At 35.1% G+C, this 14207-nt stretch overlaps 1 protein-coding gene across 1 annotated transcript; it reads left to right on the forward strand.

Annotated features, from left to right (window-relative positions):
• Window positions 1-6286: 6286 nt before the first annotated feature.
• On the forward strand, window positions 6287-9666 carry LOC113305273 (metal-nicotianamine transporter YSL3-like). The gene is made up of 7 exons (XM_026554345.1): window positions 6287-6846; window positions 6928-7100; window positions 7478-7575; window positions 7665-7799; window positions 7899-8088; window positions 8210-8318; window positions 8418-9666. The coding sequence occupies exons 1-7, from the start codon at window positions 6498-6500 to the stop codon at window positions 9344-9346; spliced, it is 1983 nt and encodes a 660-aa protein (XP_026410130.1). The 5' UTR covers window positions 6287-6497; the 3' UTR covers window positions 9347-9666.
• Window positions 9667-14207: the final 4541 nt, after the last annotated feature.

Below are 14207 nucleotides of genomic sequence, written 5' to 3' on the forward strand. Positions count from 1 at the left end.
CCTACTCCAAGTTAACTTCAGAATGGAATTTAGTTGAGCCCTAAGCAATCTCACACTGATCAAGGTACAATTGCGCTCCTTACGTCTATGAATCCCAGCAGGACTCTACGCACTTGATTCCTCTAGCTAATCTCACCCACAACTAATAGTTTCTACGACCCAAAGTCGAATACTTGATAAACCAATCTGTCTCACACATAAAAGTCTATTGAATAGATAAATCTGTCTTCCATAGATATACCTGTGAGTTTTATTCCCTCTTTTGATAAATCAAAGTGAATAGGAACCAATTGATATACCAAACGTATATTCCCGAAGAATAGCCTAGAAATATCAATCACCTCACAATAATCTTAATCGTATGGTAGCGAAACAAGATATTGTGGAATCACAAACGATGAGATGAAGATGTTTGTGACTACTTTTTATCTTGCCTATCGGAGGTTAAATCTCGAGCAAATTTTAGAGAAGATAGTACTCAATCACGATAGAAAACAGAAAAATCAGAACATGCAACTACAGAGAAAATAGTTGGGTCTGGATTCACAATCCCAATGAATTCATCAAGTCATTAACCTACGGGGTTTTGGAAAAACCTAAGGTTAAAGGAGAATCGACTCTAGTCGCAACTAGTATCACACAGGAGGTGTGGGGATTAGGTTTCCCAGTTGCTAGAGTTCTCCTCTATATAGTCTTCAAATCAGGGTTTGCAATCAATGTTACCTTGGTAACAAAGTATTCAATATTCACCGTTAGATGAAAGCCTGATTAGACTCAAGCTAATATTTTTCAACCGTTAGATCGAACTTTACGAACAAATGAAAAGTGACTTCATTTAGATATGAGTAACTGTACCTAAACGTGTACACCTTTGTTGGCTCAAAAATAGTTAACCGAAGTTAGCCATATGCATAATTTCATATCAACCTTATTCATCTTAACCATAACTAGTTCAAATGACTCAAATGAAACTAGTTATAGAGTTGTTCAATTGTTTATATTCTCATAGAAGTATACAAGATACAATTGAAGCAAAATCGATTTTGATTCACTCGAATCACGTCATGAACATTATAGCCACGGTTTGAAAAAGATTGCATTCCTTATTATATGAATGTATTAGTTCATGAACAAAACGATTTTAGAACATAATCCACTCAAGTATGCAAACAGGTACGCATACCTTAGTGGTAGGACTAAGTTTTGGTTCGCCAGTATGGAATCGGGTACGCATACCACCAAACTCAGTAAAGTCCCGGAACTTGAACCTCATGCCAGTACGCGTACCGGTATGCGTACTTAGTTCCGGGACCTCTACTAAACCAATCAGTACGCATACAGGTATGCACATGGTTCCCGGACTTGGATTATACATATGAAAGTACGCATATTGTGCTTATGTCCAATTGTTCTAAACTCTCATTCAACCATTGAAAAATTCTCGGAAGACGAAAATAGTTGTCTCACACAAACTATTAGCTTCAAAGCAATTTTCAAGTAATCGAATGATCAATACGAATATTCCGAGTCTACATCAAATGACTGTCTCACACAGATCATGTAAGATGTTACCGGGCGATTTTCACATGATCATCTTTTGACTTTCATCAAGAACATAAGATGAACTTGGTTAAAGAGAAAGCTTACCAACATATATTTCGAGAAATATGTAAGCGAGTTAAACTCAGCTCGAAATATCAAATGTGCATAATTGAATTCTATATATCTATACTACTTTTCTCTCAAATAGGAGATAGAGTAGATAGACTTTTGAGTGATAGATGAGTTCAAGTCTCCACATACGTTTTGTTGATAAAGTTCCACAAGCTACCCTTAGTAGTTCTTCGGCTTCAATCGATGAACTCCGTGAAGTCTAATGCTCAACTACACTTTCTATCCTAATTCGAGACTTAGCTATAAGTAGTCTAGGAATCAAGATTTATAGTTTTGGCAACTAAACTTGACAAACAAGCTTGAGATAGCAACGATTGTGAGTTCTACCGAGCAGTGCTCTAACAATAATGACCATCGATTATTTGGAATACAAAATATTACTAATTCCAAAATCCTTAAAATATGCAAATTGATTTATTTCCATAATTAGAAAATACCAATTATATTCCAACTATTAAACATATATCTCTCATTGATGACAACTAATATATATTAGCAAGCACACATCCATGTACTTTAACAATACAGTAGCTAGAGATATACAAACCTTTGGGATATGGTAAGCATAACCAAAGTATGTATTTGCTTCAGAATCTTGCCTTTAGTATCAAAGGAATATACTTGAACAGTAAGATATTAGAGTTAAGCACATGTTCAAATTACTATGTCAACACTTATGAACATTTTCAATTTAACTTGTGTACATATTGATGTTTGAAGAAATCCGAAGATGACAAACATATCGAAAATGTAAAAAAACAAGTTAAACATTGTCAGGATCGGTCCTGACTTGGATCGATCTTTACTACAAGGGATCGGTCTTACATAGGGATCAGTCTGGAATTCAATTTCTAGTATGAATACAAGTTTCGCAAGTATATTTTCTTAAGTATGATTATAGAATTGATTTCAAACATAATTTTAGGGTATAAATTACTTCTGGAATTTCAACACACTGAATAATAACAAATTAACAATTAGTGCAATATCGAGAACACAAGGTCCATAGATAAACTATACTTTGTAATTTCATATACTCAAGTTGTAGAAACAACTAGTATATCATTCCTTATTGATACTCTGATGATAATATAATGACCATGTCACTAATACTAAAGTCATTACAAACAAACTTAACTTCGCGTATTATGTCTTCATTGAATATAATCTTGAAAGAACAAAAGATAGAAATGAACAAGTCAAGTTTGTACTTACTAATCTCTAACTGAAGGATGTTGTCTTTGACACTTCTTCAGGTCTTTGTGAGTAACCAAAGTATGTATTTATATTTCTATGCTCATAGTTTAACCTAAAGGATTTGACTTTAGTAATCAAATCAAGCGACTCCAAGTTTTGGAATTAAAATTTACAACCAAACTTCGCATACCAACGCTTGGTGGGTTTAACCAAGCAATGCTCTAACAATCTGATTGTTGCTCCTCGCTAACTACTTCAGTTTCACCAACATTAGGTTGTGAAGGTTCTATATCATACGGTGAATCAGAAGGTTGTGCAATTGATTCCATGACAAAAATTTCTTTCTCATTTGAAATATTTATTCACTGGGATTTTTAGTTTTTCCACCAAATTCTTATGTTATAACCCCCTATTCCTTCATTATGGAATTTGGGTTCAAATAATTGGTTTTCATCAATTAAAAAGTAATATATAATAAGTAATGTCACAAATTAACATTAATTTAAATAAAATGATAACTATTTAAATAGGGGGAGTGAGAGTGAATTGGTTACAACTGTTCGAGTGAGGAAGTGGGTGAATCAAAACAATTTAGTCTCTTTAGAATCTGGTACTTTCAAGTTGAAAGAATAAACATACATGCATATAGAAATCTCATCAACCTACTTGAGTTCAAGGATAAACTCGCTTGTTCTAAAAAGAACCATGGTCGGAACACATTCTTTCACATTGCTCTAAATCAATCAAGACAATTTTTATTTAACTTATTGGGTTCAAAATTAAACTTCATATGAATTAACAACTTGGGAGTTTGGATACACAAGTTCTAGATATTTCTGTTGTCTCTTTTAGCTTTGTTGACCACTTAAAATAAGTGTTTGCCTAACTGTGAAAATTTAACATTTGAATAATTTTTTTAAAAATTATGTGAGTATTGAAAATGAGAGGGTACCAAGTACACCACTAAATTTTTCGTTCGACAACCTGTATGGACAAACCTAATACAATTACAAGTAGACCTACTTAAAGATCCTAGACAATGTGCATATAAATTTTATATCTCTTTCTCTCCACAATCAAAAAGTCAAAATAGTAAAGTCTGTGAACCCGATTATATAAAAGAGTACTTGGACGACCTCAAAAATCAATATCCAAGATCATTCTAGTCGTATCCAAATAATCGAATCTGAATTCTACCAAGTATGAAACTTGTTATGTATCTTTCAAGATACGAATTATAAAAGACAAGTCTCGTAATTGATCACAATTAATACAAACTTTTCTATTAAAATTTGTTACGTACTACTTGTGTTATTCCTATTATAAAGATAAAACAATATAATGCGGAAAAGGAAAAACACGAGACACCAGAAGTTTTGTTAATGAGTAAAACTACAACTACAGAAAAGCCTCGGGACCTCGTCCAGATTTGAACATCGAATGGTATTAAGCCGCTACAGACACTAGCCTAATATAATACTTATGAGTTAGGAGTGGAATGTAGTCGAGACGGAATCACCCTCTAATTAAGAAATTTAGCTGTAATCATGATCCTTACGTCCATTGAACCTCGCAAGGCTCTACATAATTGATTCCCCCAGCCTCTAACAGATAATTAGCCTATTTGATTTCACTTTAAATCGAATATATCAGGTGTGAAAATATGTTTGCAATAGACAAATCTAGCAAACATCACAAATCCGAAACACTTACACTCAGTTAGTTGAGAATCCTGGATTATTAATCACCTCTCAAGATCAATCTTAAACCAATCAATAAAGAAGAGTTTTAGATGTCTATCTTGCGAAATCATAAAGTCTGAGACGAAAAAAACTTTGTGATTTCTACGTGTCTAGTTCCTGAAAGAGATTGCTAAAACCTCGATAACAGAAAGAACAAGATCAGGATACATCAAGGTAAAGATAGCCAAATCTGGCTACATGAATCCCTAAGTGAAGTCTTTTAATCGTAAACCTAATTATACATATACATACAGAGAGAGAAGTTCTAAACTTGTTGGTTGTCTCAGCAACTGATACCATGGAATCCCTTGGAAAAGCAGAGAACCTATGATTTTGCAACCTACCAGCTCTTTCAGTCCCCCAATGTTTGACATATTTTTACTAGAATCTCCTTTAAAACTGCAAATGGATCCAAATCACGAAAAAATTATTCATCTATAAACATGGCAATATAAGTAAATTGCTTAAGAAGGAGAATCATGTAAAGGGGTATCAACAAAAACTAAAAGACATCAATAAAAATTTAAAATTACTCCTGCTAACCATAGTGAAGCAATACAAGAAACACTTATGCAAGTAGAAAAATCACAAATTTTACACTTTAATCACCAATTAAACTCAGGAAAGTTACTATTTGTAGAGATTGAAAGGTTTTCGACAATTTACAAGTGCATAAGACTAACATGGAGATTGAAGAACCCCCTCCTCCCCCCATTGCTTTTACTGCAAATCTTGTACTCCCTCCATCCCACTAATATGAGCTATATATTTTTAAATTTTGTCCCACTAATAGTTGATCTATATCATTAAATAACGAGATATTTCTAAAACTACTCTTCTAATTGATTATTGTTTAGTATAAGAAATATGTATATATATAAATATTTTTTCGGTTTCAATTTATTCAAATTAAAATAGTGATTACACCGTTTGCAAAAATAAAAAAAATATCAAAATACAAGATAATCAAAACCCTAATACAAATGAAGATATCAATTACAAGTAAATCGTGAAGAGAAAGAGCCGTATACCGTAAAAATATCCAATTTTTGTAAATGTAGTAGGAAAGGATGATGGTATAATCCTTGGTATAATTTGATAGCCATGTTTATACTCTTAAAATGCTTGTCAATGGTATAAAGTTTACGAATATTCGTGGTATAGTAGGAAAGGTGAATCATCTCTAAATGTTACTAGTCATTATCTATAAGAATATAACTATAAAAAATGGTTAAAAATATTCTCTTTTTCCTCAATGACTTAAGAACCGTGCAAACTTGAACTACCTCACCTATTCGTGGGATGAGTGTGGGAGTACTTTCTTTTTTCCCGTTCTCTGCCGTGTAAAATCCCATAACTCAGTTTGGTTCACTTCAATCAACGCTGAGATACTGCTGGCATGTACTGCAATCTTCCACCTGGACTAGCCACGCCAGCTTGCCAAATAGGAAGGCGTGCAAATAGCTTGCAAGTAACAAATGATGTAACATTTTACCACAAAATGACAACATCTACAGGTAACTTTACATACACTTCCAATAAATACCCTTACTTACATTTTTCTGGTTGGTTAATATACATTTTACCGAGGGTAAAAATGGAAACAATCTTTTATTCTAACTGATCCAACTAGCTAATTTTCAGATCATGTGTATATCGAGTTAAACTCGGGACTCATGATCTACCCTTCACGATCATTTCTCTGTAGTACTACTCCTGAGTCTACAAAATTGTACTACACGACTTAAGTTTATATATGAAAACCTTTTTTCAAAAAGTAGTACAATCATTTCTTCTGTTTTGAGTTTTTAGTTTTTTGATCGAATTCTGAAAACCCATTTGCAAAAAAATTTAAAACCCTAGGTTAGTGTTGGATTTGGAGGTATGGTTATGGAGTCAGAGATGAAAGAAATTGAAAGGGAAGAAGGAAGGCAACAACAAGAACAAGATATGTCAAGAAAAATACCACCATGGAAGAAACAAATAACAGTGAGAGGATTATTTGCAAGTTTTATAATTGGTGTTATATACAGTGTGATAGTTACAAAGTTAAGTCTGACAACAGGACTTGTTCCTAATCTGAATGTGTCTGCTGCTCTTCTTGCATTTGTTGTTATCAAGTCATGGACTAAATTGCTGCATAAAGCTGGTTATGTCTGTACTCCATTTACTAAACAGGAGAATACAGTCATTCAAACTTGTGCTGTTGCTTGTTATACTATTTGTTTTGGAGGTAATTAAGCCTTCTCCCTCACTATATGTCTGTTTTGTGTTTGTGTATTTGCATTTGTTGATATGTTTTGGTGGTTTGCAGGTGGATTTGGGTCTTTCTTATTGGGATTGAACAAGAGAACATATGAACAAGCAGGGATTGATACTCCAGGAAATGCTCCAGGGAGCTATAAGGAACCAGGAATTGCATGGATGATGGCATTTCTTTTTGTTACAAGTTTTGTTGGGCTTTTAGCTTTGGTTCCTCTCAGAAAGGTATATTATGGCAATCACTTTTATAAGTCTAAATGCTGGTTGTTCTGAATCTATTATGAGCAAAATTGATTAAATGTAATGTATGTGCAGACAGATTAGATGATTTACTTTAGAAGTCCCCGATATCCCCAAATCTGATTGACTAGTTTACTGCATTTACCTAGTTGTCTTGTTTACTGCATTTGCCCAGTTTATTTTTGCAAATAGTTTCTTTTTGATTGTGTCAGTATGAACCTTTCTTCTTGTTCTTAGACTCTTTAGTAGGAATTAGACTAATTCGCAATCAATTACGGGTGCATGAGTGGCTTTGTACACTTAATTTTGGGGCAATTATGATATTTCTTCCTAATTGACGAACATTTGTTGTTTTTGTGTAGATAATGATAATAGACTACAAGTTATCGTATCCGAGTGGCACTGCTACTGCTGTTCTCATTAATGGTTTTCACACACCTGATGGAGATAAGGACGCCAAGTACTATTCCTCGGTTCCTTTACCTCTTTTTTACTGGTTTTCTACCTTGAAAATAAGTCTGATTAATTTCCTTCTTGTTATCTATGCAGGAAGCAGGTTAGAGGATTCACAAAGTTCTTTTCGTATAGTTTCCTATGGGGTTTCTTCCAATGGTTCTATTCTGGTGGAGACCAATGTGGATTCGTCCAATTTCCTACTTTCGGGTTGAAAGCTTGGAAGCAAACGTGTGTACTCTTTGTCAGTTGGACACCTGCTCTCATTAATAATCCTGTTTTCTCTTTGTTTGACATCTTTGCGACTTCTGTGTCTTTATAATCTTGCAGATTTTTCTTCGATTTCAGCATGACTTATGTTGGAGCAGGGATGATTTGTTCGCATATCGTTAACTTGTCTTTGCTTTTGGGAGCCATTCTTTCATGGGGGGTAATGTGGCCATTGATACATGACCGAAAAGGAGAATGGTACGGTGCAAAATTGTCAGAAGGTAGCATGAAGAGCTTGAGTGGTTACAAGGTCTCTACATTAGAATTCACAACCGTTCCACATTTCTGATATCATCATTAATTTGCTTAAAGTGGCTTCTTATCTTTGTATATGCATTATTTTGAACACAAATGCTCACAAATTTTTGCAGGTTTTTATATCAATTGCGCTAATTCTAGGAGATGGTCTCTACAATATTGGGAAGATATTGTACTGTACTGCTAGGAGTGTTCAGACTAAACTTAGAGAGAGGAATGCAGGTAAAACAGAAATGATCATGTTTACTATGAATGTACATTCAATCACCCTAGTCATGCAAGTAGGTGAATCTGACTTATAGATTGTATGATTTTCTTCAGTTGCAGATGAGACAATTCAACCACCTCTTGAGGATCTTCAACGAAATGAACTCTTCATGAGGGAAAGTATTCCCGTATGGGTTGCATGTGTTGGATACGGTCTTTTCTCCATTGTTTCCATCATTGTGATACCCCTCATGTTCCCTCAGCTTAAATGGTACTATGTGGTTGTAGCGTACCTCCTTGCTCCATCTTTAGGGTTCTGTAATGCATATGGCGCAGGTCTAACTGACATGAACATGGCCTATAACTACGGGAAAGTCGCTATGTTTGTGATAGCGGCCATCTCAGGAAAGGAAAACGGTGTAGTTGCAGGACTCGTGGGTTGTGGCCTTATTAAATCGATTGTTTCCATTTCTTCAGATCTTATGCACGATTTCAAAGCTGGTCACCTCACGCTGACATCCCCTCGCTCCATGCTTTTAAGCCAAGCTATTGGGACAGCAATGGGTTGTGTGGTAGCTCCTTTAACATTCTTTCTTTTCTACAAGGCCTTCGATGTGGGAAATCCCGCAGGGGAATACAAAGCTCCATATGCTCTAGTTTATCGGAACATGGCAATTCTTGGGGTAGAAGGCTTCTCTGCATTGCCTCGCCATTGTCTGAAAATGTGTTACGGGTTCTTTTCATTTGCAATTGCTGCTAATTTGTTGAGAGATCTTACCCCTTCAAAGGTCGGAAACTGGGTTCCTCTGCCTATGGCTATGGCGGTTCCGTTTCTCAATGGTGCAAGTTTTGCGATTGATATGTGTGTTGGGAGCTTGGTAGTGTTTGTTTGGCACAAACTGGACAAGAAGAAAGCTACCTTATTGATTCCTGCAGTTGCTTCCGGTTTAATCTGCGGAGATGGTTTATGGATTCTCCCTTCATCTATTCTTGCTCTAGCTAAGTTAAAGCCTCCCATGTGCATGCAATTTGTGTCCACATAACCAGAAAAAGCTATGGAAAAAGGTTGAAGATAAGTGATGAGAATCAGTGGCATTTTGCTAGGAGAACAGTGGTAACAGAGAAGGTTCAGTTGGAAATGGGCATATCTGAAAGTGTTGCCGGCAATTTCCTAATAAAATGATGTAATTAGTTTTTTAGTTTTTCTTGTTAGGGTCAAAAGCAAATGTAGATTAGCATAGTTAGTCATAAATAAATACATTCTTTTGGCAGATTATAAAGTAAGAACTGTCACAATTGATTGTGTGGAACCAGTTAAATGCGAAATTCATTGAATACGGAGTGTTTCATTTTTGAGATTTGAGATTCAAGTGTGTTGTTTCTTTGTGCCCTCAGATTTGGGGTGTGAACAATGGTGAAGGACGTTTATCAGGAGACGCAGAAAAGATACATTAGCATCGAAATGGAGTAACATTGCTACAAGACTCCAGAGAATTGGTTATTTTGCTGATTTTGCATATATCATGCGGTTTTATGGCAAGCATAGCCGTAGCACTCCAGAGAATTGAGCAAAAACATCTTGGCACCAAAGAATAGGGGCTGGTGGATGATTCTAAGGATTTGGTCAGACGGTTTAGTGAATTACAGGTTCAAGACTGATCTTGACCATAGGGTAGATGCAAGGTCTTTATTGCTTGGACTGGGCTTCAGCTTCTGGCATTAGGCTCTATATCCATTTTGCAAACACAATTTTTGATTGGGACTCACTTTTCTTGCAATTTTTAAGCCTTTTCTTCGAGGTTGAATTGGGGACCCTGGAAAAATAATTGGGGACCCTAACTACGGGATAAAAAAGGTCATGAAATAGTAATTGCAAGTTATCCCTTGTCGCATCTTTTTTAAAATGGCTAAACTACCCCCAAATCATTAGTGTTAATTGAGTGTTAATTAATTGTTAATTAGTTTAGTTAGATTAAAATCAAATTTAGGGATAAAATTTTGATAAAAGAAAAATTGTGTTTTTGTGTCGTGGAGAGGAAGAAGTTGATTTTCTTTTGGGGGTGGGGGGGAATTTAGGGTTATTTGAAATGAGTAATTCCAGCGGAGGAATCCTATTGCTCAAAATGAAGGAACCAATCCTCAAAATGAAGAACCTGAAGCTCAAAACAATTAGGTAAACTTCCTATACTCTTCAAATTGTATGAATGATGCTCCAAGTGGTCGATTCATGTACACTATTTAACTACTCAGAGTGAGGGTCGTTAAGTTGAGAGGGTAATAAACGAACGACTCTAAGAAGTCGTCAATTACTTGACACAAACTTTGACGACTCAAACCTGTAACTTTTGCAGGTTATGAAAAATCGTCAACCAAGTGTGATATAATTGACGACCCTATCACTATTTGGGACAGAGAGGTGGTTCTGCATAAGACAGAGTCGTTCATATTTAAAAAGGGTCGTCGAGAAGAATCGTTAACGATTTAGAAATTCCTGGACGACACTATTCTAGGGCAGAAAACCAGGTATAGGGTCGTTATCTACTACACCCTAGTGGTTAACGATTTTTCATCAATTCAGTATGCATATCAAAAATCGTTAAGCAATAAAAAATCGTGGTTAACGACTCTGGAGCTGTAACTGCAATTTTGCAGTTGAAAACCTAATTTTTCAATCAACAAATCAAATTAAACGCAAACCCAACTTAGATTAGGGGGTTTTAGTTCACTTACGACGATGAATCGGTGAGAATTTTTTTTCTCAGAAGTCGTTAATGGAATGGGAGACAGTGGGAAGGAGGGAGCGGAGAAGAAGAAGAATGGGAGGAGAAGAAGTTTTGATTGAAATGAAGATTGGGGGCTGAGGTTAGTGGTTAATGAGATTTTTAGGGTAATTATTAGAAAAGACTAAATTGGTATTTTCACCAACATTTTGGAAGCCCTCTATCTTTTATGGGGTGGATATAAATTGGGTGAAGTCCCTAATTATTTTCTATGGCCTCCAATTCAGCCTTGCTTTTCTTGATTTCATTTTCTCTCGTACTTTATATATATTATCTACTACTGCGGGTAGGTTTGAATTTATCTCTAATCTTTCTTTTGCTTAGACAAGTCCGATTCTTTGGTAAGCTTGCTTGATTGAAGTCAATATGGTTTAAGCTAAATGCCAACACAATGAGAAAATAAAACTATCCCCCCTTTACTAGAACATAATCGTAAGGTTACACATCAAATGTGCTGATTTTTGGTGACATTTTATAAAGAACAAAAGAAAATGGCTTCTAATTTATTTTCATTCGAGCCCTATAAAAAACTAACATCCAAAGTGCAAAAATAGTGGCAAGAAAAGTTATCACTGAAAAATCGTTATTAGCAAAAAAAAAAAGAAAAAAAATGAAAAAATAGAAAAATAAAATAATATGAATGGCTATTAAAAATGTTATTTTATTTATCTTTTTAATCAGTAAAGAATTTGGTGCTGGCGATGACGAGTTTCAAACTCCAGCCATCAACACCTGGTAATTTTATCACTATATTACAGTGGTGCACGGCTGAAAAATCATTATTAAAGATAAGAATTAATAGATCTGAGTGCAAGTCGTAGGCAAGAAACAAAAATTACACAACTTTTCGTCCAAAAATATCTCCAAGTAATACTAGCTAGAAACAAAAAGGCAAATGTCTAATAACTGTATTAAAGGGCTTGGTAATTGTAATAAGAAGTCTGGATTCGAATCTTACAAATAAGACTGAGACACCACAGAATCTTGAGCTGCGAGATTCAAAAACATTGAATGACATTCCAATCAGAAGTACTTTTTATAATATAGATAGATAAATCGACAACTAAGTTCAAGAGCTATAATAACCGTTGGAATTCAGATGGACCCCAAACATGCAATAATAGAACATAAGAAATTCTAGTCACGTCTCTTTCTCTCCAACATATTGGGAGGGACATATATACAATACAAGTCTAGTTAGTAATTCGGGATTCGGAATAGTACAGACAGGCAAATGTACATCTATTATTCGGATTCGTAAAAATAGAATTCGGTCAAAAGTGCGATCAATGGTTCATGATTCGTTAATAGTTCGGAACGGTATAAGTATGTGTATAATTTGGAACAATATCGTTTGTTATTGCCTACTTGTTGTTATGTTGATTTGAAATATTTTCGATTCAATCATGGTAAAAGACTTGCATTTCATTTATATTTTAATTAATTTTTCTCTAATTATGGTTATCTATGTTGGATATTTTCAACAAACCCTTAATTTGTAGGCGCTACAGCAAAGTTCGGTGATCGACCTGACCGGTCAGGTCGCGGGGGTCTGGGGGCAGTGCCCCCTAGCAGAGTGCGAGACATCGTCTCGTAGGATTTTTTTTGTTTCAGGGTTTCTAATGACAGTTAGAAAACAGAACAAAAACTCTATTTTCCCAAGAGACACCATTGTTGGAAGAGATGTCTATTCGCTTTGAAAAGATGCATGTTAGAGATGAAGAGTCATCTTCAACAGATGTTAAACTCTCTATAAATAGCGTCCTCGTTTTCCATTCAAAACACATCAAAACTCTCTGTGTTTTTCTCTCTAACAAGCATCATCAGAACCAAAATCTGTGTGTTCTTGGTTGGGTCAAGGTTGTATAAGTTTTGAATCCAACATTGTTGTAGGGCTTCAAGTATCTTGACGACAATATTCATTGACCTATTTGTGGCTGAACATGGTTTCGGTTTTCCGCTGGAACCAGACCAAACCAGACCAATTAGGAAGAAACCAAACCGAACCATTTACTAATGGATCGGTTACGGTATAGAAAGTGGAAAACCGATAGTGTTGGTTTTGGTTTGGTTTGTCTTTTAAAACCGAACCAAAAACCATTGAAAAACCGATTACTTTTTAAACTTAGTTTCTACCATTGATTTACAAGTATTAGATTCTACCCATTGATTTAGAGGATAAATAGAAATTCTAAATCTATTTCATTATGATACTCTTCCTCTTTCTCTTTCTCCTTCTCTCAGTCGCCTCCCTTCTTGACCCCCAACTACAACTGCTGCTACTCGACTTTTTCTTCCCGTCTTCCTTCTTTTTTATTTGTCAATAACTAAATTAAGATATATTATATATCTTCTTTTGATATCTAGATTTAGAGTAAGCTTTAACTATTCTTGATATTTATTTTATTTATTTTTTGTCTGTAAGTTTGTGTAAACCAATACTATCGGCAATTACGATCTTTTTATCTATAAATTTGTGTATTTTGTTTTTTTTGGTTTGACATAATTATTGGTTAACCAAAAACCACTGGGACAAACCGAAACCAACTGGAACCATTTGGAAACCGAACCAATGCTTAATGGATTGGTTTGGTTTAGATTTTTAGAAACCAATAGTATTGGTTTCGGTTTGGTTAGAAACCGAACCAAAACCGACCATGAACAACCCTACCTATTTGTACTCGCCAATCTTGTTGGGAAGGGTCGAATAATTGTCGAAAAAAATCTATTATTAAAGCCTTGAACCCAGAGACAACATTCTTTTCTTCACCACGTTTTAGTGTCAATTTTCCAACAGTCTACTGCTGGATCGAAAATTCTCTTGCAACATGCGAACATTGCTGCATTATTAAAATAGATACTTATTCAGTTCGGATCTCAGCTAAATTCTTATGTGGCCTTTGATAACTTGTATACCCGTATACATGTTAAGGTTTAATAAAGAATTATTTTATTTCTTTGGAAATTGTGTTTTTCTGTCTTATTCTTGGTAGGCTCGAAAACCTACAATAATATACTGCAAGTGCACATCGTCTAACTAGTAGACAATGGCAAGTACAGGTCGTTCCCACGAGGAGTGTGAAATACTCTACCAACTAATTCCAAAAATTAAGTAATCAACAAG

This window comes from Papaver somniferum, chromosome 8 (genome assembly GCF_003573695.1).
Source record: "Papaver somniferum cultivar HN1 chromosome 8, ASM357369v1, whole genome shotgun sequence".
In the NCBI taxonomy this organism is placed as follows: domain Eukaryota; kingdom Viridiplantae; phylum Streptophyta; class Magnoliopsida; order Ranunculales; family Papaveraceae; genus Papaver; species Papaver somniferum.

What these genes read in the sequence shown, in the direction of transcription:
- LOC113305273 (XM_026554345.1), top strand. Translation starts at nt 6,498, where the DNA reads ATGGTTATGGAGTCAGAGATGAAAGAAATTGAAAGGGAAGAAGGAAGG. An exon ending in TTATACTATTTGTTTTGGAG is followed by an intron (nt 6,847 to 6,927) that starts GTAATTAAGCCT and finishes GGTGGTTTGCAG; the next exon opens with GTGGATTTGGGTCTTTCTTA. An exon ending in GATGGAGATAAGGACGCCAA is followed by an intron (nt 7,576 to 7,664) that starts GTACTATTCCTC and finishes TTATCTATGCAG; the next exon opens with GAAGCAGGTTAGAGGATTCA.